A 26,584-nucleotide genomic window follows, 5' to 3' on the forward strand; every position below is an offset into this window, starting at 1 on the left:
TCAGAAATACCATGATGAACAGAAGACAGCATTTAAAATCAACATGAAATCCAATCAAAATAAATGCAAAGTGCTATACAAAGGAATGTGAAATCAAACCCAGAAAATGTACATTTTCACAGCAAGTCCAAGGGACTGACACCAGCACAGTGAAATGAATCAGAAGGTAGTGGCACCAGCAGTTATAAGTGTCAAGCAGTTTTAAGTGTCAAGCAGACTGCGGGCCGAGAGACACAAGGTGAATATTCTTCTACCTCCAGTGCTAGTGGACACCTATCAAATTCTTCGTCCATTTGAAGAGAAATAAAGAAAAAATAAATAAATAAAATAAATAAAAAAACCCAACCAAACAAAAAAACCCCACAAAACTAAAGAATAACAAGAGTGATAGTAAGTAAATAAAATAAGACTTATGAGGGAAAGCTGTAGAAAACATATTTGTGTGGTCCAGAAAACAGAAGAGTAAGAGAAGGCGTAACTGTAATTTTTCAGAAAAATGTAAAAGGCTGTTGGAAGTCAATGAAGACAAATGTTCTTCCTGGCCACTGGAGGAAGAAAAATAAAGTTCACATATACTCTGAAAGTGTGAATGTAGGTGTTGTTTTAATCAACACCAGGGAAGTTTGTAAAATGACCTTCATCAGAAGATCAAACACACACCACTCATGACTGTTACATATCGTGGAACCTGCCCCAGTGTTAGCATTTGTATTGAATGGTCTATTGAGCATGTGTCCAACACTGTATTTTAGGATTCTTTATCTCTTTAATACATCAATTTTTTTTTTTAAGCCTGAGGTTAACCATATACCCTAAGTACACTCTTTCCAAAATATACAGCAGCCAGAAATGCTGGAGAATTGACTGGATGGGCGCTGCTTGCTGAAGTGTTTCACAAAGCCATGCGTGCAGTACTAGATGCCCAGTGTGATGAATGAATACAAACAAGCAGCTTTCCTAAAATCTCCAAGGAGCCTTGTGCCCATGGCCTTACTATCATGTGCCAGCAAAATATCTGAACTTGCCTTACAAGACTGTAGCTGTGACCTAGCTTTGGAGTGACGCAGGACCACCAGGAACCTAAGGAGCAATACCAAGACAAGAAGATTGCTATCCTATAGACCAAGAAGACAGGCAAACTGCCACTGACAGCTCCAGGGTCGCTCTCCCCTGTCAGCCATGCCTGATGGAGCTGGCAGCGCTGCAGCAGGTGTTAGCACTGGGGCCCAGGCAAGTTCTTCCAGCCCAGGCTCAGGGGGAAGAACCAGGAGAAGTCCAGTGAACAGAAGACTGAAAAAAAAAACCTCAGATATTTTACTGTATTGAAATGGTACAGGCACGGGATCCTTCCCTTGGCACAAAGGGAAGTAGAGAGCACAGAGGAAATGGCTGAAAACAATGCTGAGAAGCGCAAGATTTCCTGCCAACCGCCCACAAACTTTTCAGTAATAAAAGCTTCACACTGGTCTAAACAAATCAAATCACATGATGATGTCATCTCCACTGTCTTCCCTGGTTATTTTGTAGGTTCCTATACAGGAAGACATGAAGAGGAATATTTGCTTTCTCATCCAACGTTAAATACAGACTACGTGTCACAGATAACATTTCATTCAGAATCATCCTTCCTTCAACAGACAGCAAAATCATGGACTAAACATGTTAATCCAAACTGAACCAATTTACATTATCAAACAGAAAACTTGATTTCAACAATCAATTTAAATCTTGGGTTTGATTTTTTTTCCATTTATTTTCCTATTGCAAGGTTAATTCATTCATTGCTTGAAATGACTACAATACCCTCATTGGCAAAAAAATAGAGCTTTAATATAATATTACTCTTTGCTAACAGGGAGACTATAAGTGCATTCAGTAGTTATCTAACTTAACTCACAAAAATCAATCTAAGTCCTATTTTCTGATGTTAAAATAGCAATGACATCTTATTTACTAAATCATTACAAGTGTACCTATTTCTGTTAAGGCATTTCTGGAAAGAAACTGGAATTTGATCAAAAAATTGGCTTTTAAATGCTGAATGAAAATACAGTAGATGTGCTGGATATAAAAAGAAAAAAATGAGACTTTTCAAAGTATTACATATCCAACATAATTTATTAAACAATAAAAACACCTTTTAGTATGTGGGTAGTAGGTAGCTAGGGAACCATCTACTGCTTTTACATAAAGATTAGTGAAACTGTAGAGCTGGTGGATCTCAGCCTCTCACACAAAGTCTTTATTCATAAATTGGAAAAAGAAAAAAGCATTTTTCTTCTTGAACTTCCAGTCAGCTTCTTAAAAGAGACTACTAATGAGAACAACAGAAAATACTCTTGACACCTACCACTGATGTGACTGTCAAAACTATTTATGTTCTGAAGTCTTAACCACTTAAATAATAAATAATGGTATATAAAGCCTTAAGCCTTAAACAGTTATTTGCTATCGTTTTAGAGGAATTTAAGTGGATACAGGTAGAATACTACTTACACAGTTTGAATAAACTATATGTAAGGTTTATTCCTAACACAAGTTTTCCCAATTAGATCTTTAAAAGTATTTTAAAGGATTAAAATAAATTTCTCAAAATAAATACCTATTTTTTAAAGTTTATTTTTAATCAATTTTATCCACATTAGCTAAAATTAATGTCAGTTTTGTTCTCACTTGGGTCGCATCCTAAAGAAAATTTCAACATCTCTGGTCCTACTTACGCTTCACACGTGGCACCTGACTTCCAGCCTTCAGGTTTCACAAACACGGCTACTATTCTTGAGCAGAGCAAGTCAGCCAGACAGCCCACAGCTATCAGGCAACAAGACAGACCGGTACAGCTGATTTGACTGTAGTCTCACAGACTGCAAACAAATTCCAGAAGATGATAGAGAAGAAGATCCATTATATATACTACTGACATTGCTTCATACTCAAACCTCATAAAATTTTCTTGTTTTTCTAAACTAGATGATGATAGAGGCAAGAATATTATCAGTACGATGGAGAAAACAACGATAAGTACAGACATGCTAAAATACAACACATGTCACAGATACCTTGTGTCTGTCTCAGAAGCTAGCAGAACTTTCCTATCAGCTTTCACTGAAGTTAACTAAAGTAGTGAATCCCAAATATCCAAAGCAGAAGAAAGCAGCAGTGAACTTGAACCTTGCCTTTTGTAGCTTGTGAGGTAGTTACAAGCAGCTGGAATCATAGTTGACTAAAGTGTCTGATATTTTTCTAAGAAACTGAATCTTTTCATTATCCTTCAAATGTGAAATAATCTGCAGCAATACTGGAGAGAAATTCAATAGGGATAGTAAACTATAGCCAAGTATTATAAGAGGGCATTTTTTGCATTCCTTAGCAGGAAATCTCATTTGCAAACTCACCTAGTCTGGTTTCATATTTTGAGTTCACCCAACCTGGAATAAGGGAAGGAGCTGGAAGTTGATCTGCTTTCACAGAACTAACAGGCATCCTCTGTCTCTTATTAAATCACCTCTGCAGCATTAAATAACACTGTCTCTCCTCGGAGGAGTGGCGAACGGCCACCCAGAGAGACACACCAAGATTATTCAAGGCTTCCGTGAAAGGATATACATAACAAACAAATATTGGAGATTGTGCCACTACCCTTAAGTCCTATTCCTGCCACTTCTAGGATACTCCTACATGAACCAATTTTCCTCTGGGCTTTTTGTTCATGTACATGCAGTCATTATATGCAGCGATTACACGACATTAGGTCACACAATAATGTACAAACATAATAAACCTCTAGCCATACATTCTCAAGTAAAAAACAAGGTGGACAAGTGAATGAAACTGCTAGCTGAAGGCAAACACGACAGAAAGACATGGGATGCTGGTAAGAAAAGGTTGCTTTGTTTCCTCATTTAAGAGTTCAGCAGACTGGTTGCATTCACCCACAGTAAAGCAAAACTCTCCTGTATGACTACCCATAAATCTTCATTCTAATTCCCTCTCAGTAGCCAAGAGTTTGGCTCACTTTTGCAAATGATGGCATAGACTTAGGTTTTTTCACCTCTCAGTCGTATTGCAGTACTATGGTACATATTTCTTTTCTTCAGCGGTAAAGACCACTGAAAACACATCAGATCTGCCGTCTGCTCTGTACAATGGCCTTTGATGCACATTTCCATCAAGTTCAGCATTCCCACCCTTATGTTTAGAGCACTCTGTGATCTGAGGCCAGCATATATGAAGTTTCAGTATCTACAGCACTGATAATTAATCTTTTCGATATCTAGAGCAAAGTGTATTATATCTCCTGGTGCTGGTAGCCTGAGAAAACTTCTGATGGTGTCAAACCTGGTGACAAGAACCACATTAATGTTCCAGAAAAAAAAAAAAAAAGTCCACCTGTGGTGAAGCCAGAGCTTTATTACAACTCACCTAAAACAATAAAATGAAAATCTCCAGAACAAAACTTCATCACAAGTCTAAGTACTAGTTAAGCCAGTGAGGCTACTTAGTTTAGTTTTTTTTCTTACTTTTATCTCACACGAAAACCTTTACATTCAAAAATTACAGAACCTGTGTAAAACTTAAAAGTGTTCCTGAATGAAATTTAACAGATTTTACCCTGAAAATATTTTTTTTGTCAAAAAAATGTTTTTGAAGAAAAAGTTTCCTATGGACATACAAATTTGCTCTGTGTTTATTATGTATTTGAGAAAAAAAAAAAAGATGCTAGCAGTATAGCAGGTAAATTTGAGAAGAAAAAATAAAAAGCACACAAACATATAATACCAGTGCCACATTATACACTGCAGACAGAAGGACATGAACATGCTTTCCTGAAATTCCAACATCCCTACCCATTATTTTTGCTGATTATCCTTGCCCTTTGTCAGCCATGCCTCTGAGTAGGTCTTCCTGAATATCTTGAATGTTCTGAAAAGTATGCTTGAAACACCATGACACCTCTTTAAACGATATTCACATATGGCAACAAGCATTCCCTGACCAGAAAGGAAATGAGAATACAAGTGTTACAGAGAATGTTTACACTCTTCTGTGCTCCCTAACACCTGGGAAAACCTCCTTCTTTGTGAAGTAAAATCTCAAAGAAAGGACCTGAAGTAAATGCACCTCTGTACTTTGAATCCTTTTGTTAGATGTAGCACAAATAATACAAGAAAAAAGCAATGCTACCCCCCCAAAAAAAAAAGAAAAAAAAGGCATTTAAAATGTGTTTTTGAAAGTCACAGGCAAAGATTAAAGAGTACCTTTTGAAATCATCATAAATGAAAAATGTTTCAGAAAGATTTCAGAAAGAAAATTATCCCAAAAGAACAAGAAATCAGCCTGCATCAGAGATGGTCATGATAGCTAAAGTGTCCTCTGCACTGAGAACACCCTCCTCATTCAACATCACTTGAAAGGAACTATTTGACTTCTTTGTGGAACAAATTCTTACACTGGTCAAATAATACAGTTCTCTCTGACAGCCACTTTCTGTTCAAGAGTATACATTTTTTTCTTTTTTAATAAAATATTTCTTTTTAATAGTTTCAACTGATTTCATTAAAAAGCAGTATTACATTATTCATTTTTTATTCTAATTCCAATGATCACCATGAAGGACAAAATTATAAAGAAAGGGAAAAGAATGAATTACTGCCACATGAAAGCAACTCTGGAGTGGAGGTTAAAAAATGGTTTTCTTAAAGAAACCATGGTTTTGATATATATGATGTCTTATTTTAGTATCAGATTTCACAGGCCCTTGTGGGTTTTAAATACATATGTTTAGAAAAATGAAGTAATGACTGTGCTACAATCAAAAATGTACTAAACCCAAGAAAAACATTGCCACAAAACGTGCAATGTATAAAATGAAAAAAAACCACCCCACCCTTCCAAATATTCTTGGCTTCACATTGGGGGAAGCTTATTCCTCGAAAAAATAAAAGGTGGAAAGTAAAGTGACTATGCTGAACAAGACATAGCCAGTAATCACCAAATGCCTTTTGGCCCCTAAAATTTAATCATCCTACACAAGGGACCTCTATGAAGTTATCCCAAGTTCTCTTGTTTAGTTTGGCTTTTTAATTGGCCAGTCTCCACAACTTTCTCTATAGTGCTTTAGTAATATCTTGTGTGTTTTATTGAGATATAACTGGTTAGTCAAATGTGAAATAAAAAATACACACACCCCCTTCCCCCCAAAACAGTTACAGTATCTTTAAGAACGTTCATCTCCATCAAGGTTCACACACGCATGTAATCATAGCCTAATTTACATTGGAAGGAACTTCCAGAAGTCCTCTAGTCCAACTTTCTGCTCAAAGCAAGGCCACTTGGATCTGGGTCTTGTCCAGTCAAGTTTTGTGCAATCTCCAGGAATGGAGACTTCACGGCCTCTCTGGACAACCTCCTCCCATGCTTAACTGCTCTCACTGGGAAAATATTTTTCTTAGTATCAAATCAGTATGTACCATGTTCTGATTTGTGTCTGTTGCCTCTCATTCTTTGCTTCTTGTGCTGTCACTGTGTAACCTCCACGAAAACCTGGCTGTTTTCTCTATGCCCTCCCACTAGTGAGTTGTGGACTGCCATGGGATCCCCTCGAGCCTTCTCTTCTCCTGTGTGAACAGGCCCAGCTCTCTCAGCTTTCCCTCATGCATCACATCCATCTCGGTGATCCTCCACTGGACTCACTCTGGTATATTAATCTCTTTCCTGTACCAGTGGGCCTGAAACTGGACACAGTACTCCAGATGCAGTCTCACAAGTGCCACACTCCTGCTAACACAGCCCAATGCAGGCTTGGCCTTCTTTGCTGCAAGGGCACAGCACTGGATTAACATTTGGTTTGTTGACCATCAGGACTGCTGGGTCATTTTCCACCAAGCGGATTTCTAGCCTGTTAACCCCCAACGAGTACTGCTGCACGGGTCACTATGTCCCAGATGAAGGAGTTTGCTCTTGCCTTTGTTAAATTTCATGAGGTTCCAGTTAGCAAAAGCCTCTGCTGTCCTGATCCCCCTGAACAGCAGTCCACTCTTCCAATGTACCAACTACTACCCCCAGTTCAGGATCCCTCCAAACTTGCTGAATGTGCACTCTGTCCCACTGTCCAGGTGTTTAATTCAATAATAACAGCCTCAGTACCAATGCCTGAGCAACAGCACCCAGTAACTACTCACTGACTGGAGTTAACAGCTTTGATCAAAACACTTTGGGCCTTGCAGCCCAGGCAAATTGCTGTCCAGCTTGCTGTCCACTTATTGAGTTCCTATCTCACCAATTTGACTGTAAAGATACTATAGGAAATTATTTCAAAGGTCTTGCTAAAGTCAACATAAACAATGCCCTCTCATGCACAGAACCAGACAGCCAATCATAAAAGGTGAAGAGAATCATAGAAGGTGAAGAGGCTGGTCAGGCATGATTTGCCCTTACTCGTTCATATTGGCTTTCTGCCACACTTGTTTGACTTTCTGTGAAATGGAATGGGCCACTGTCATTCACCAAGGAAGATAAAACAGCTTTTCACAGAATCACAGCATGTTCGGGATTGGAAGGGACCTCAAAAGATCATCCAGTCCAATCCTCCTGCCAGAGCAGGAACACCTAGATGAGGTTACACAGGAAGGTGTCCAGGCGGGTTTTGAATGTCTCCAGAGAAGGAGTCTCCACAACCCCTCTGGGCAGCCTGTTCCAGTGCTCTGTCATCCTCACTGAGAAGAAGTTTCTTCTCATACTTAAGTGGAACCTCTTGTGTTCCAGTTTATACCCATTGCCCCTTGTCCTATCATTGGTTGTCACCAAGAAGAGCCTGGCTCCATCCTTGTGACACTCACCCTTTATAAACCTTATGAGGTCATTCCTCAGTCTCCTCCAAGCTAAAGAGCCCCAGCTCCCTCAGCCTTTCCTCATAGGGGAGATGCTCCACTCCCTTAATCATCTTTGTTGCCCTGTGCTGGACTTTCTCCAGTAGTTCCCTGTCCTTCAGGAACTGAGGGGCCCAAAACTGGACACAATATTTCAGATGCAGACACAATATCCCAGATTTTCTGGGCCCTTTTGTCCATAGTCTGACGATCAGCCATGGCTAAGGTGGCCATTAACCTTCAGACCTTAGAGCAATTCTTCCTTGTTCACGTGTAACAAGGACAGGACAGCAGGTCCACTAGTTCGTTCATCAATCATCTGGCTTGCTTGCATCCCCCACAGCTACTGAATGCAATAATTGCAAGGCCCCCAGCAGTTACTTAAAGGCCTCACCTACGTCTTGGCCAGAGAGTCTGCAGCAGATGCCAACCACAACATTACTCCTGTTGTTCTGCCTTCTGATCTCTCTCTTAAGTGCTACACAGGCTCAGTACCCATTTCAAGGCAAAGCACTTGGAATGTGCACTCCCACCTCTCCTTTGCATGCACTGCCCCTCTCTGCCAGCCTGTATCCACATATCTATCCATGGCAGCACTCCATTGCATGAACTCACCTGCCATGCCTTTGTAACACTAAGGAGCTCTGCAAGTGTGCAGACTTGCAATTCTTCCTGCTTTTTCCCCCATGCTCTGCACATTTGTATACAGACACTCAAAATGGACACCCCAGTTATATCGCCTGCATAAGGGAAGTGCAAGGTTTCTTCAGTCATGTTGTTTCTCAGGACAGTTTCTCAGTGTTACTCATGCCTTTACTTCTCTACAAATTGCAGCAACCCTCTCATAAAGTAGCCACTTCAAAGCCTTCCAGAATAGGTTACTGAGACTGTAAGCAAAGATGCCCTTGCCATGCTCCATCTCTTGTATCCTGTCCTGTTCAGCAGTCCTTATTCCACAAAGAGTGTACCATGGCTTTGCCTGTGAGACCAGCCATGCAGCTACACTCTGACTTCAGGGACATGCCCTCTGCCACCTGAGCCCTTCCACCTCACTGGCAGGATTCAGGAAACCACCACCTGGGTATTTGTGCTCTTCACCCTTGTCCCCAGGGCTCTGCAGCCTTTTTTTTATATACTAGTATATACTAGCAGTATCATGGTGGCCACACAGATGAATAGCAAGGGGTGAAGTCTGCAGGGTGGACAAGTCTCAGATATGTCCATCTGCAACACTTGCGATTCAAGTACCCAACAAGAAGTAGACCTCCAGCTATAGCAAGTACACCAGGTTGGCAGATGGATACCACTGTCTCTGTTAGGATATGGTCTCAAATAATGACTGTCACCACCCTTTTCTTCTTCATGTACACATTTGGCTGAGCCTCAGATGGCTCTGATCTCTCCCCTGACACTCTTGTTCACCTCCTTCCAGGGCACTACAAGTATCCTTCTCTGCGGGCAGAGAATCTTCCTTCTGTTGTCAGAAGTGATAAATTTTCAACTTTCCAATCTTAGGAGTCTCTGTCCACAGCTCATTTGAATCCAATCTCTAGCTGCCTCTATTTCACATAGCAGAGCTTAGGTTCTTGGGTCCTGTTGATCTCCTATTTTGTTGCCTCTCATGCTCATCTCCTCCCAGAGCTCCTTCACCCAGCAACTCAACACCTTGACCAGAGGGCACTTCTCATGGGTGAGACCACAGCCCTCCCCAGTGTGAGTCCTAGACCTGGGAGTGCAGCCCAAGACTTGGAGTTCTCTCTGGGCAAAGGCCCCTGATGTGCCAAGAACAGTTGGGGACCATGCCTTACAGCACATCAGCACCATCACTGCACAGTTCTAAGCAGTCCCACATTGTCCTGAGCTAATCTTCTGCACGCCATTGTGCCCCTCTTGTACTAACTGCTGTGATAACTGGTAGGTCTCTTAGCTCTCTCGTCTTCCCTGGCACTGGGATCTGCACTCTTGCCCACCAGTTATACAGCTTCTCCTCAAGCATTCATCAAATGAGTGCTTGACACTGCTGGATTCAACAGTTAGCTGAAGTCAAAGTACATAGGTAGTCCACTACCAGCAAGCAGCCAACAAAAGCTGTCTGTAAGAGCTGACAGAGGCAAATGCCTCCATAGCTTGGCCCTGACCTGCAGAAGCAAGCCACTGAAGTTCCCTGAAGCTTCCTGAAGAAGCCTGGGAACCACTGCAACTGCTAGGTCTCTGATTAGCTGCCTCTGCTGGAGATTGGCAAAAGAGTGACAAAATATACTGCCAAAGAACAACAGGGCTTCTGAGCTGTTGCACCACTCACAGAGGAAGCCCGTACAGCATCTGACAGTGGCTTCATTAATTCTGTTTCAGAGTGAAAAAGGGAAAAAAAAGTAGAATAAAGTGTTGCCAGAAAACCACTGTGGGCCAGATCTAGTTCAGAGGCCGAGTAGGACTCCTACTTCATCATGCTATACCAGGAACGTCCTGATAGAGTCACAGCTTCCAGCCACACTCCTCCTTGGCTTGATTAGAAGAATCTCCAGTCTTTCTTATCATCTACAGCAGGGGCTTTTGTTACCACAGCTGTGTCAGTGACAAGACACCATCCTGCAGTTATACTCACGATAGTGCGTCTGTGTACCTGCATGTAATGCAATGGAGCAGTTCCCGCTTTCACAGAGGTTTACACCAAGATCAACACCGGGCTCACGTCACTCTCTGCCATTCAAAGCAGCAGCTTGAGTGGCTTCCTGACATGCTTCCCTGACATGTTCTCCCCATGGCACCCTCCCTCCCCACCGCCCCCCTTTTTTTTTTTTGCTTTAAATCTTTATTATTTCCCAAACAGCCATGTGAATGTTTGTGTCAGCATCCAGGGAGGTGGACACCACAGAACAGGAAAAGCAGCTTGGGATTATTCTTTCGGCTGCAATATTGGTTTACAAGTAACTGGAGAAGGATGGCCTCAGACTGACACAACTGGTTCCCATTTCAGACTCCTCAGAGCAAGGCCTGTATTTCACCTTTTGTCAGTAACGCAACATGCTCCCTCCAGCCCCTCCCGAACCTACATGCCAGATGCAGCTGGCTGGCCTGAGCTGTAACCCCTTGGGTTGCTACATCTGGCATGAGAAGACGCGGAGTTGGGGAGAGGCGGAGGTACCACCCTGCTGAGGGAAAGCAGAACCACCAAGCCTGAAGGAGCCCCGCACCCCCACATGTTCTCCTACTCCAGCCTAGTGTCATGTCCCTGCTCTCTCACATGATTTCAATGCAGTTTTCCAGTTGTTACCATTAAAATCAATTGCAACAACACCTATAAAATTAGAATAGGTGCTTACGTACAGGAAACTCCTTCAACCTTCCCCCAGCAACAAAAACACAAGACAAAACACAATGCGCTGTTAAGACCTATTAGAATAAAATTTTGAAAGTTAAGCACATTTCAGAGAAAAGGCTTCAATTGTGGCACTAGTTAACCATTTAAAGGAAAAAGCAAGCATTGCTGAGCAAAGTTCATTAACTACTGTACAGTTTAAAATGATTGTTTATATTTTATTAGAATTATGGATTTTGTTTTTCACTTCAGAAATCTATAGATCTCGAATGTTACACAATGTTGACCTACCAGACTGTAACATGAGATTACTTTATTAAGTAATATTTCTCCTAGATAGAAAGGATAGTATGAAAGCAAACTGCTATGTTGTATTTAGAATGATTTATTTTTCTTTCTTTACTCTGACTAGCAAAAATCTTACTGAGTTATCCTCAGTAAACCACCATATTAACTTTGCCCATTCTTAAAAAACTGACACATGCCGACATGCTGGTCTGCTGGAGTTTGTTGCGTTGTCCCATTTCAGCCATACCATCCACCTCCGTAAGTAATCCATTTTCCAAATTGGTAAGAAAGTTTGTAAAGCTTATTACCATGTCTATGGAAATTTTTACCTGGAAATAATGTATCTATTCTTTGAATGGCAATGCTGAAACCACCAAAGCTGACTTACATTAATACGAGGATTTTACATTTTTTACTTGATGGAAAGTACTTTCCAGGGTCTCGGTTACCACATACAAGCTCTTCCAGTCAGTTAAAAATGTTTAACTTTGCTGCTAACAGTATTCAGGTTAAAGATTCCTCAAGCACCATGGACTTGCTTAGACTTGTTTTCTTCTTATTCTTTCCTCTTATTTTCCTTTGTTTCATTTTCTTCTGTTCTTTCTTTCTTTCCCTTTGCTCTCTTTTCCTCTTTTTCTCTCTTCTTCCTCTTTTTTGCTTTTCCTCTCCTATTTTCTCTCCTGCCTTTCATTTCTCTTTTTCTTCCCCCTTTTTCTTTCTTCTCTTCCTCTGTTCTCCTTCTCTTCGCCCTTCTCTCATATTCTGTGTTCGTTCCTTCTGCTTTACTCTTACTTTTCATTGTCTTCTCTCCCTGTAATTTTTGTCTTCTTTCTGCTTTCTTTCTTCCTTCCTTTCTTCTCTTTACATTCTTCCTTCTTTTATCTTTCTTTTCTCCCTTTTTTCCTCTTTTCACTCCTCTTTTATTTTCCTTCTCCTTTCTTCCCCCCCCCCTTTTCCCCCTCCTCTGCTTTCTCTTTCTTTCCTCTTGTGGTGGGTTAGCCTTGGCCAGCAGCCAAATGCCCACTTCCCCTCCTCAACACAAAACAGGGAGAAAGGGGAATGAAAAAGTTAATGGATTGTGATAAAGCCAGGGAAATTGCTTACCAGTTACCATAAGAGGCAAAACAGACTCAACTTGAGGAAAACCGATTTATTTCAAATTAAAATAGATTTGAGTAGAGAGAAACAAAGATTTAAAAAAAAAAAGAAGAAGAAGAAAAAAAATTAAACAGCAGCTCCACCCTTCCAGGCTCAACTTTCGTCCTTCACTCCCAGTTCCCCTACTTTCCCCTCAGTGGGTGAATACTGAGGGATAGGGGGGTCACAGTCAGTCCACAACAGCTCTTCTCTGTTGTTACTTCTTCCTCACATTTTTGTCTGCTTCAGTGTGGGACACCCATGGGTAACAGCTCCTCCAGAAACAATCTAAATGTTCCAGCGTGGGGTCCTCCACAGGCTGTGGTGTGGATATCTCCTCTGGTGTGGTCCCCCACAGGTTGCAGTGGAATCTCTGCTCTGGGGCCTGGAGCACCTCCTCCCCTCCTTCTCTGGCATTGGTGTTCACGCTACTGGTTCACAGCCTCTTTTTTACGTTCCTCTTCTGGGGGCTCATTTTGCCCTTTTTTAAATATGTTACAACAGAGGTGACATATTGGCTGCTGGAGCCGGCTGGAACCAGCTGTGTCCGGCCTCCCCTCACAGAGGCCACCCAGCACCAGCACTTTGTCATGTACACCTCTTCTTTTCTTTCCCTCTTTTCATTTTCTTTCTTTCCCTTTCCTCTCTTTCTACTCTTCCACCTTCTGTCTTCTCTCACTATCTCTTCTTTCTTCCTCTTCTCCCATTCTCATTCTTCTCTTTCTCACTCTCCTCATTCTCTTTTGCCCTCCCCTTTCTCTCCATCCTATAATATCCAACTCCAGTAACAGAATCATACTCCTTTTAAAGCAGAAGTATAAAACAATAATAAACATTTTTATGAAACAAGAACAACTGAAATCACAACTTTCCTTTTATTTTTCTTATTTCTATCCAGAACAAAGAAAGTGTATCATATTCATTCTTACAAAAATCCATGGAAATCTCTACAGCTTTTTTGAGTTGTTTCTTCTCCTCCGTTTTCAATTAGGGGATGAGTTCTAACTGAAGGAATTTAGAATTTTGAAACTAAATGTTGAATTCTGGGATAATTATGCAAAAGCGCCATGTTTGTTTTTAGCATCCAAAACATTGTATCCAATACAAAAAGAGAAAAAGGAAGCTAGAACATAAGAGAAGGTTAATTGACCCAAAAAAAAAAAAAAAAAAAAAATCTATTGTATAATGTTAAAGAATGAATGAAAAGAAACACTCCTTCCCAGACAAAAGATTTTTCTCAGTATTCTTGTATTTGAAGGGTGATTCAGCATTTGAGAATGTTTTACCCAACAACCAGTTTAGGCAGAAAAATCACACTGATGCAAAGAATAAGAAAGCTGAGAGTAATCACGAATAAAGATTAGATCCAAAAGCAAATTGTTGCTTTCTAGTAATACTTATTCCTACAAAAATACTTCTGTAAGCAAGATGATACTTTCACACTTTACATTAAAATAAATGTAACTACTACAGCTTTGCTGACTAATAACTGTTAATTATGTCCTTAAAATATTTTTGTTAAGAGCTCTTACCTGTAAGGAAAGCCTGAAAATGAGTACAGAATGGGCACCCTGTACCTTTAAAAATATAGCAACATATTATTTATTGTATTGGTTCAAATTAAAATATTTGGGTGAATGTGAAATGTTTAAGTTATACTTGTTGTACATAAGTGAGTTTAACTTGGCAGAACAGCATAGCAAAAGGTTCTTTCCTTCCCTCAAAGGACCAAGTAGATACTTTTTGTGTTTTAACTTAATCCAGCTGTTGCAATTCATGCTATTAGGAGATCTCTGTATTCTTTTTTGACTTACAGCAGCTCATTAAGTCTAGAACAACTTCCTCCTTGCCATATATTCCTAAATATTTCTTCTCAAAACGTTCGTTGCTAAAGTATTCAGCAGGTTATAAAACAAAACAAAACAAAACACCTCCAGGTGTGTTGGTAACATAAGAAAAAGAAAGGAAGCAATAACAAGTACTGGAGGCCATTTGCAAGAGAAAATAATAATGGTCTAGATTCCACACTTGTTTTATTGTATTTGTAAGTGAAATATAAAAGCACGCAAGTGAAGCTCTTTTAGGAAAAAAAAGGTACAAAATGGTATATCTTGATAGATTCCTGGTAGCAGATAAACATATCTTAAGCAACATTATTGAAACATATAAATGATGCAGCAGTAGCTATGGATGCTATAAGACGCTAAATAAGATAGCTATTTTTGCTTATTTTCTTTAGTAAGTACTACCTTCCAGCAAAAGAGCTACTAGATGACATTTTCCTTTTCTCTTATTACAAATAAAATGAAACCCAAAAGAATTGGGAGAGGGGGGAAATTTATCCTCTTTTAGCTATCAAGGGCAAACAGCAAAATAGTTCTTAGGAATCGTTTGAGCTCTTTCCTATAGTCTTTGTTATTGGAATAACTGAGCAATGGATGTATTTGAGTATAATTTTGTGATCTGCAACTTTCAACACATATAAGTGCATGTGTATGTGTACAAAGGTGAATTTGGGTCTGCAGGTGTATTTATGTGCTCAAGCACATAAACATAGTTCCATACATACAGTATCTAAGTTATTTTATTTATACTTTAAATTGATACATGTGTTTTGCTTCTCAGTTCTCTGTTAATACTGTAAATATTTGTCAGCCACACAATTACTGGTTCTAGCATATAGTTATCACAAACCAGCCTCACTGACAAATGCAAAGTATTGTGACTACAAACAGAAGACAGGAGCTTTCCATGCCACTTAAAGAAAACCAGATCCTGCATAAAACATATTTTTCCTTTAAATGATAATACATAAGCAAGCAAAATATGTTTAGGCACTTTTAAAATTCAGTTTTGAAATAAAGACCAGGCACGTAATTTAATTTCATAGTAATTAAGATGACTACCTATGAGACTCAAAAAATAAAAATGGAATTGCTATCAGCTAGCTTAGATAGAAAAGAAATTCATTTATGTAACCAATTTTCTGAACAGTTTTACCTGATCTTTTTCATTGTCCTTGGACAGTGAAATTCTGAGGCTCATTTTGGTCTTGATTCTATAAAAACACACTTCAAAAATTTAAATTATTAATAAATATTCCAGTGTGTGTCTATAAGGGAACTAGCAAATTTTTCAGCTCATGTAATGTGATGGAAAAAAAAAAAAATAATAATAATGTCTGGGTTTTTTTCTCCTTCAGTTAAGAAATGGTTTCTTTAAATGTAGACTGAAACACATACCCATATCTTTATAGAAACATAAAGACATCCACAGCAAACTCTTCCAGAAAATGAATTATTACTAGAAAATGGTGTTTTCCTAGAAAGCCTGACAACATTTTCTTCTTTCACATTCAAGTAAAACATATTTAATTCAGTCTGCCAGAAATGGCTATGCTTCTGCTCTGTGAAAAATACGCTAATGATGAAAATAAGGACTTGACAATTTACTGAATACTAAGCGGAAAATCTGTAATGAATTGCCTGTGTTGCAGCATTCAGTTTAGGCTCTTTTTCCCCAGTTGCTATGGAATAGTATAAATAGCATAAAAAAAAGATTATATTATTTTGTGGGATGTTGTGCACATCCCTCAAGACAGAATGCTTAGAAATAAAGACAAAAGTCAGCTGTGGGATAAATGAAATTCAAAGCAGTAATAAATAACAGGTTTAAATACTATTCAATACAGAATACAGAAATAGGGAGGAAAAAAGGAGATGCCAAAAAAAATCCCACTCTAACAAATAAATCTCAATTGGCAACTATCAAGTTGAAACCTAGAATAATTCATTTTACACCTACAAGAAAAAGCAGATTCTTAGGTTACTCAGATGTTGCAACAAAAGCTCATAAATTCATTAAACCAGGCATGTCTTCAAGTTCCCAGCCAGACTTCAATTTTCACTGCAGGTTTTAAGTCTTCAATAGATTAAATTCTTTTCCTAGAAATATTTTACCAGAATGTGCATTCAAAAGGTGACTCCTTCTAGCTGAAGTCTCCATATTCTGTGTTTGAAAGTTTGATAAATATGGTTGGTCCTGCCAGGTTTATGTGTTCAACCACATTTGCCCACATACTTCCTAAAGGAAGAACAGTAGATTCTTCTTGCCTTTTTTTATGCAGAAGGGAGCTGAATGAGGTTGCTGACTGCTCAGCAACAGTTCTTGCATTCTGCCCCTAACCTACATACACTGATATTAAGCTCTGTTGCAGGTCTTGTTTCTGACTTCTATTTTAAAATAACTAGTTTATTACCGATGTACATTAACATTAATATGTGACAGAACAATGAAGGGAAGAGAATACATTCTGTCAAATCTGTTCCCTAAAGGTGTTTTTGAAAGTTTTGACTCGGGGCAACTATGGACAACTATTACTGGAAAGCTCTTCTATGTCCTCGCTCTTCAAAAAAGATGCTGTCAAATGAGGCTGATAAAAGCAGTAAAATCAAAGAACATATAAATCTACCTACCTTACACATAATCATGGTTCAGTTTATAGAACTGTGGGCATATTTTGAATAAAAGAACAGGAAAACACTGTAGACTACGGAAGGTCTCATCTCTTAAGTCATTAAAGAAAAAAGAAGGCTTCAAGTACTACACTATAGGAAACACACTACACACACAGATATTTAAAAAACCAACAACAAACAACAACAAAAAAACACTAAAACAAACAAAAAACCCCACTCCAAACAAACACACCAAATACAGAAACATTAAAGAAAAAAAATCTATAGCATACTTATTTCAATATTGCTAAACAAGGAGTTACACTTTCCTGGGAGAAATGTGGGAAGTCATCATACAACATACTTTACATTAGGATAATGCTATGCATATGGTAACATGAATCTATAATGCAGGAGGTTTCTCTTGTCATCAGCCTGAACTATAATACATTACTACTTTTCAGTCTCTTTCAGTAGTAGCCTACATCGAGAAACACAACACAGGGAAAAGAAAATATAACTAAAGTTCTTACATTAAACATCAAAATACATTGATAAATGAACAGTTACATTATGGAAAAAAAAGAAAGCCAATGCTGAATTTGTTGATAACTTTATTTAGTCACAGCTGATGTCCATCTCCTACTTCAAAAGAGTATCCTTTAATAGGAAGTGGTGTCATTACTGTACAAAATAACTAGTAAATCTTATAAGATCATGAGCATCTTCATTACTATCCATTCTTTGTTACATTTAAGTTGTTGGATTTTGTCTTGTATTAAAAAATGAATATTTTTAATATGGTGTTAACATTACGGGGCTCCTAGTTTCAGCAAATTGGGCTGTGATAAAGAGGACTTGGGCATGCATTCAAAGACAAAACATTTTTGCAATACACACCTTTGGAAGTTGAAACATGTTTATCACATCAAAAAATTTAACAATCATAATTTTTCTTATTAAAGCTAAATAAATTAACTTTTAAAATTTTCACATTTCCAATGTATTATTATAACTCGAATATCTCATGATCATATGGGCCACTGCCCTTTACCAGTAAAACATCAAACAAGTAAAAAAGCAAAGCTTTAAACACTGCACTAGCATAATGTTATTTGAGAAGAATACAGGTTAGGCTTTGATGGGAGGAGCAGAAACCTAAGTAATTGCAGAAGTAAAATAAAAATATTTTAATAACACTAAGGAACTGTGTCACAGAGATTAGATTACTGTTTTGCCAATCTTCGCAGACATGTTTTGCAGCGCCGCTAAAAGATGTAAAGCAAACAACTTTGTGGTAGAACTTAAAAACAAAACAAAACAAAACTACACATTATATTTCCTATTACTTCCATGAAAGGTGGGAAGATGGTTACAATATATGTTTTAGCACCTGAACACAGAGAATTCATGTACCAAATGGAAAACTGAAGTAATGAACACTATATGAACAAAAACGTATCTGGAAAAGTAACAGTAACATAATAATCTTTTAAAAAAGAGAACAGACTGTTCTGAAATCTCAGTTCACCTCAACATACAGGAATAGACTTCAACATGATGACAAAGCAATGGCACAGTACAAAAGGGAAGCCATATGAACTTTTCTAAACTGTTGTAAATCATCTCTTGAAGGTACCAGACATGACAAAATTATGGAACTGTGTTGTGGTTTTTTTTTTCCTTCATAATTGGTCCTGGCACCAATCTAAAGGAGAAAGCTTGGTTGGTCCTGAGCCAGAATGAGAAATAAATACTGAAATCTACGATGTCCACATTGTGTTACTTAAGAAAATTGCAGGCAAATAGAACGGTCAAATGAATGGAGCTTTAGTTCTCATACATGGGAAGGGAAAAAGGATGACAGCAGACTGAGGTAGCTGGAGACCACGACATTGGTGACCCAGTTTGAGAAAGAGGGAAGATCCATTTAGCAGAAACTCTTGGGACAAGGGATTGCATGTAGACAGGAACAAGTAGAGATCCTGCACCAGCAACACCCATTTACTGGACAGGATCTGGGGAGCAGAGGACCAGGCCGTATTCTCAGCTCTTCAGTCAGCTTTGAAAAATATTACTTTGCTTCTGTCTCCACTCTCTTTTTACATATGCTCAATTAATATTCTTCACAGTAAGAAGAGTATCCTCCAAAGTCATACTTTAAAGATTCTTATTGTTTACATTGTGCCAAGTATCATGATAAATATTTTCAAAATTAAATCCACACCTTAATAAAATTAACAAAGGAATTTGCACCTGTGACAGAGACATGATTTTTTTTAGCCTCCCTGTAACAGCTGTGACACCTGTTTCTACATGTATTTAAAATACTTTTTTTTTAAAAAAAAAGGTAGTTAAATATCTTATACTGAAATATATCTTTTATAGGTATAAACAATGGAAGAAGCACTATCACTAACAAATAAAAACCCTGTTGTGTTTCCAGTTAGCTGAGGCAAAATATTTAAGGTTTTATTATTTTACATCTGTTTTGTTAGCACCCAAAACCAGTTTTCCAAATCAGTATAAAGATGGCATTACCATTGTACAGACATAAGCAAGCTAGCTTTAAACTAATGGTAGGGTAATCACCATGCAGCAACATGGAATCACAAATTAACAACCCTGCTTTTAGGCTGGACTTAATAACATAGTTGTTTTAAGGCTACATCACTATCAAAAACTGAAATCATTATCACAGAACTGATGTGGGTGTGATTATGCAAGTTACAGTTCCAATGCTGGAATGCAATACTGTAGGGAACCCACCAGTTTTTACCAGGTTAGACTGCACTGTGGTGTAAAAATGCCAGGAATGCCCAGGCAAGAAGGAGCAAGCCTGAGATTTTCAGCTGGTGAATTTGCCGCTATCACAGCTGCCTACAAAATTAGGTGGTTTGTTGTTACACTGGGAAGAACAGCGCTTCAAAGAGGTGTCTGAAGTGAGTTTATGCAGAAAGACAGGTTGTACTGAAAGTTTGTTTCTTTCACTGCTCTATGGCCAAAAGCCACATCTGCAGAGGCATAAAAATCAACCTAATAATGCCAGGCAAAAGAATGCGAATAGCTTTCTCTCTCTCTCTTCCCATCAAGGCTTCCTTTCAGTCCGTCGCAGGGAATAACTACCTTCAAGACAAAATAATGCACTCCTTCAGCTGAAGAGACTCCCAAATAGATTCTATGAGACATATGCAACCACAGAAGGCTCTTAACTGTCTGTGCTCTTCCGTTAACAACCAGAGCCTTAAGACAAAATCTGTGGTTCTTTCAGTAAATTTTTTAAGAGCTTTGGTTATTGAAGGACATTTGCCACTTTTTTTTCTTTTCTTTCTTTTTTTTTTTTTAAAGTGAAAGATAGAAACTGACTAGTTAATAATTATGAATCACAATGACATCTTGGAATTAATTTATGGAGAAAGGAAGTAAAAATTTCTCTGTCTACATGCATACACAATAAAACAAGGAACTTGAAAACGATAAGCAAAAGAAGACAGTTGCCAGCTTATTTAGCCTATTTACAGAAACAGCAGCATTCAGAACACGTTTTATTTTTAAGTCAATAGCTCTAAGGATGAAGTATGCAAAGGCTTAAAGAGACATTGTCAAAAAGATTAAAGGATTCAGAAATGACGGTAATATTTTCAGTAGTACCATCTCACTCCAGTGCTAAAGACAGACCCTGCACAGATCAAGTGTTTTATTCCATTGATGACTCTGCTCGGCAGTTCAAAGTGGGTTTAATTCTGCAATAGCTAACCCTCTAGTTTAATATTTCTGCACAAGAGCGTAAATCTAGTAGAAGTATGTTCAGATACTTTTCAGGTGATACTTTGCTGTTCTCCTAGGCTCAAAAGACTTAACGTATTATGATATCATTCATGACAGATATTATCAACACTGTGGAGTGCGGAACAGCACAACTGCCAGTGCCAGTGGCAAGCATCTCTTCTTAGTCTTCTGAAAGACTACTGTCACAACATCAAATCAATAGATAGCTTAATCTTGCATAGCAAGAGACAAAATACGCAGAGCAAAAAAGGAGGAGGATTTAGGACTGATGGTGTGATTCTCATAGTTTAAATGAAGATCAACAAAGAAACATTACGAGAAAGAAGTCTAAGATTCCTAATGGAAAATTAAAAAACAGAATGAGATGAAGGGATTTTTAAAAATCTCTTCTGTGAATTACCTGAACAGAATAATCAAAGTTACTTGACAGTACAGAGGGGTCAATTACTCTAGCTGAACAGCAGAATACTATGAAATTATCCGTTCCAGGGTTCACAGGCCTCAGTTTAATGGAAGAGGAAACTAAATAGCTAGCATAGATATGGGCTAAAGTTGCACTCCAAAAAATTAAACATTGCTCGCCCCATTTTGAAAGTTTATTGGCTTTTACCTTATACTGAGAATCTTTGGTTTTAATCTTATCCAGACAAATCAATTTTCCAGCCTCACCAGAAAAAGCAGAAAGGGAACTACAGAAAGCCAAGACATAATGTAGGGTTATTAGCATAAAACATTTATCAGAATCTGGCTGGATCTTCTCCCCTACTGCTCAAACAATACATATGGCCCAAGTACGGCATACTGACCTAAAAAAAAAATTGATAGAAAAATACAGATCAAGGGATATGGTAGTTCATTCCCCTAGTTCGAGGCAGGATCAACCCAATTTACATAATTCCTGACAGGCACATATCTAAATTGTTTCTAGAGAGATCTAGAGATCTCTCACGCCTCCCCCACAGCTCACTGCAGAAATCAATTGTATGTGTTAGGAAAATAAATAATCTTTGTACTATCTAATCGGAATCTTTTTTTGCTACAACTTAAAAGCTTTATTTCTTGTCCTGTCCATTTCAGACATACAGAGAAACTTATTCATTTACGTTTTTCCAATATTTTATGTATTGGAAGACTTACTACGTGTAAATTCTCTCCCTTAATCCAAATACCTAATTCATACCAACTTCTGTCTTATTTTTATCTCCCTGATAATTTTAAGCAGTCTTCAACAGGTCCTATCCTTCATGAAGGTATGTGTAGTGCCTCAAACAGAAAGGAACAGATGAGGTTATTCCTGGAGGCCCTAAAGGCAATTTGCAGGTAATGACAGAAGAGGTCAAAAGCAATGATGGTACTAGGGACAGAGTTTAATATAGCAAGAAACCAGGAAAATTAGAGAAAGAAGCTTTTTTCTGTGAGAATCAGCAAAAAAATTTTAAAACACGTGACCTATTTAAATATCCCCATTATGGCCATGCAGGCTTCTCTTGGGAAAAGAAAGACACAGGGACAGAGAAGCATCTGGCAAGTTTCGAGGACTGTGTTAGGAACAAAAATCCTTGAACAGGAGATGTAAAAAGCCATTAGGAAGAAAGGCAGCACTTGGTTTCACTTGAACCAGCGGGGAAGAAACAGCTGAAAACATTAAGCATTCCTGAAGGGATAATTCTTCATTTTTAAGAAAATAAGGGAGAACACAAAAAAGAAGAAAATGAGCTTCAGGAAATTAAACTTTAGCAAACTCACCCACCCACCAAGTACAAAGACATTTCTGTTAGTACACCAACAGATAGGAAACTGCCTTGCTCTTCCATGAAATCATAGAATCACAGAATGTCCAGAGTTGGAAAGGACCCACAAGGATCATTGAGTCCAACTCCTGTCCCTGCATATGACAAGCACACAGTTCACACCATGTGTCTGAGGGTGTTGTCCAGTTTCTTCTTGAACAGTGTCAGGAAATTAAAGGGAGGGACTGAGCACTTACAGCAAAAGCATGCGTGTGCTAGTGCCTTCTCTTTGTTGATCTCTAATTAGAAAGGTGTCTAGGATTAGACAGCTACAAAACCAACACCAGGAACAAATAGGAAAAAAAAAATTATTACATTATAATTAGGTAAATTGATGCTCTCAAAACAGTTAAATATGCTGAAATTCACCATAAGGTATTCAGAGCTGACTGGACCAGTTTCAAAATTATCATAGTCATTTCTGAGAATATGTAAAGGACAGCAGTGATTCCAAAAGACTGGAAAACATCTAGTGACTAGCTTTAAAAAAATGAAAAAGGCAGGGCCAAGGAGGTAAAGATGCAGCAACTGAATTTCTATTCCCCCGAAACAGGGAATAAAAATTATTTAGAAGTATTTAACAGATAAGAAGTCGAGATGAGTAATACATGGGCCTGTCAAGAACAAGTTTCTTCAAATCTATCAAAATATTGTTTATCACATAGTGGCAGACACTGTAGTTACAGAAGCAGCAGTAAGAATCATATAGCCTGAATTAATGAGTCTTTGGACATTGTTTCTCATGGGACTTTCATAAGCAAAGAATAGACATATAATGCTGCAAACGGAAACAAGTTCTAATCAGCAGATGACACTAAACTTGGAAGGCCTGCATGCACGTTGAAAGACAAGACTACACGTTAAAGCAATCTTAATAAATTTGAGAAACAGCCTGCAGAAGACCTGAATACAATTCACTAAGGGGAATTCTAGACCTCAACAGGAAAAAGCAACAGCACAAATACAAGACGGAGAACAACCAGAGAGGCAGCAGCAGCACAGTGGAAAAGCAGCACTGAGGCCACAGTAGATCATACTCTGACTAGTCATCTGTGTCACACCAGCAAAATCAGCAAAATCTCATGCTGGGATGCATAACCAGCAGGTTGCAAGTCTAGAAATTTACAGTGGGACAGGGAATTATCTTCAAAGTAACAGGACAGTACTAGGAAGGAAAATGCAGAGCACTGTGCAATGGAGTGAGCTGCTGTCTGTCTTCTTTGTAAAGAGATTTCAGTGTCCAGGACTGTTGGCCTGACACTGTTCACTACGAGCACAGGCATAAATACTTTTCCTCCTTCCTCTTCACCCCCTGGAAGAAAACCATATGTTTTCTACATCCCAGAAAGGTTTGCCTTAAAAGTTTTTACTCCTTGTAGGTAGCAGAAGAACTCCTTGCCTGATGACCACTTTACAACCATCATAACAAGAAAGATACTTGAAAAACAAATTCAAGCTGTACATCCCACCAAGATATAGGAAACCAGCTAGATGTATAACCTCTCACAAAACATGTAAGATTTTATTTTGATTTCTAACATATAACTGATTTGTAACTTCGGAATTTTCCTCCTATTGTATTTAATTATTTGAGTAATAAAAAAAACAAACGCATGTGCTTCTTGATGTCTTTATTGCAAACAGAGAAAAGAAGAGGCTGAATAGTCTTACAGTGTCTTTTTAAAGATAACATATGATGACAATGAGATTGCTTAAAATCATGTGTTATTCATTTAGATTTACTACCACAGCAAAAGGTTTAGATTAATTAATGCTGCAATATATTTGAAAAATGACTAAGCCAATTAATCTCATTCATCCATAAATGGAACAGTAGAGGGGAGAATTTTTTAAGAATTTCATTTAGGATTGCCAAGGTTCTACCGACAATGTTAATCAGTATAAAGGAATAAGTATATTACAGTAGTAACATATTGCTGGTACAAGTTCAGACTTGAATAATACACAAATCAGTACAGAATAAAATATGTTAATGCCATTCTGCTGCTTATGACCAGGAAACTGCACATCATAAATTCACAAGCCTTGCTCATCTTAGTTGGCTGCAGCATAAAGACCAAGAAAGATCACATTTAATAACAGCAAAGGCACCACACTGGCCGAAAGGTACTGAAAGAAATTGCAAAGTTGGATGAAGCAAAAGGGAGACTTTAAATTCAAGGACTATGAAATCAAAACATTATTTATGCACTGAGGCCAAATCAACAAATAGGTGTATGAGGTCAAATAGTTCATGAGCTCCTATGAACAGTTAGGCACTCCAAAATGCAGAAGAAACACAACTTTTACATTAAATCTGAAGTTAAAGGACAATACAAATGCTTTAAAAATATCAATACAGAATCATATTTTTTTGTCTTTATAACTGCAGAATTTAGAATTTTTAGGCTAATCAGTTTAGGATGACCTAGCCTATAACATGTTTCAAGTAAGGAGTAAAAAACATTGAACTTTATCCTTCTCAGTTATCTAGATACTCATGACCACATGTGGCATCCTGCAATCTACTACACATACTTGCACATACCACACCATGAATAAAAATCAAAATGAATCTGATTTTCCAGTAAGAGAAGAAAGATCTAGCTTTGAAAATCCTCAAAGGAGTTTTTGCAGCAATTAAAAAGGTCTTCCATTTTTTCTATATTTAAATCATTAAAATGCTGCCTTCGCTCTCTCCCATAGGTTTTCCACACAAAATTTGATTTATGCACCATTCACGGAAACACAAATTTTCAAAAATTACAAAGAAATGCTATTATCAGGCATGTGAGCCTCTCCCACGCAGTTGTCTCATATCACAAGACATAAGAAGAAAGCCATCTATTTACTGCTGTGAGAAACAGTATCTTAATAAAAACAGATTTTTAAAGTTGGGTTTTCTTGCATTTTTGTTGCTTTTTATGCAAATCCTTGCTGCATAACATGTTTGGACACTCATTTTCAAAAGTGTTCAAGCCCTTATTTCCTCGGCATCATTGCCAAATATACTTGAAACAATTTCTTGACAGGAGCTAAAGCATTTTATATTCATAAAAGGCAGCAAATTCAACTTCGTCTTGCATACCATCTCTTTTGCCATTTTACCAAAATACAGCTATCATATGCATTTTATGAGGCTACCAACAAAGCAGTGCATGGTTAAGGAATGCAAACGATCACGCAGAATGTTCTGTTTCTTAGGAACTACAGTGAATTCAATAAAAATATGTCCTATGGTTACTTCTGGTTCACCAGAGTAAACTCTGAAGTAACAGATACAATGTGTTACTTGCCTACACAAGCTCTGAAGCTATCTTTTCCTAGATTTCAGGTTCCACACTAAAGTAATATAATCAAAATACAAGTGGATGTCTCCCTTTGCACTGAAACAGCAACAAGTTTTAAAACAATTTATTAGAATAGAAAATGTTTACTGTAACATTTGGGGAAGAGGAAACTGTATCTTATAGGAGATCCCTGCCAACCAACCAGTTTTTCCTTAACTTATTTTACTTCCTGCCCAAGTTTCCATCTGCAGATCACTAGAAGACCTACCAAGTATTTAGCATTGACCTTGGAGGAACAGGAAGCTGCACACTCATCTGAACGAGAAGCCAATGGAAGACAGCTGTTGATTTCCACAGGCTCTGGATAACCCACCTATCCTCTAGCAGCTCAATGATTATAGTTGAAATCCGCATCCAAAATACACTGTTAAAAAGTAACTCGGTATCCAACCACTGTAGCCACACAGACCAGTTGCCAGTGTTCAAACACCCCTTCTCCTTCCATTCCCAATTCTTTATCAGCACAATCCATTACCACAGGCAACATCAATATTTCGTAACAGTGATTTAAGTCTCAGGCCACAAACCCAACTGAGAGAAGGAATGTGTCTAGCTCCACCTCACACCTGCTCCTGGCACACGCTGG

The 26,584-nt window shown here is 38.3% G+C and overlaps 1 protein-coding gene across 1 annotated transcript in view; it reads right to left on the reverse strand.

The window, feature by feature from the left end:
• Nucleotides 1–26,584, reverse strand: part of ASXL3 (ASXL transcriptional regulator 3) — a 131,412-nt gene that overhangs the window by 79,733 nt on the left and 25,095 nt on the right. The window contains exon 3 of the mRNA XM_065830325.2: nucleotides 26,165–26,167. Coding sequence (XP_065686397.1) covers nucleotides 26,165–26,167 — 3 coding nt within the window. The remainder of the gene's footprint in view (nucleotides 1–26,164; nucleotides 26,168–26,584) is intronic.

The sequence above is a fragment of the Patagioenas fasciata genome, chromosome 2 (assembly GCF_037038585.1).
Source record: "Patagioenas fasciata isolate bPatFas1 chromosome 2, bPatFas1.hap1, whole genome shotgun sequence".
NCBI classification, from domain to species: Eukaryota; Metazoa; Chordata; class Aves; order Columbiformes; family Columbidae; genus Patagioenas; species Patagioenas fasciata.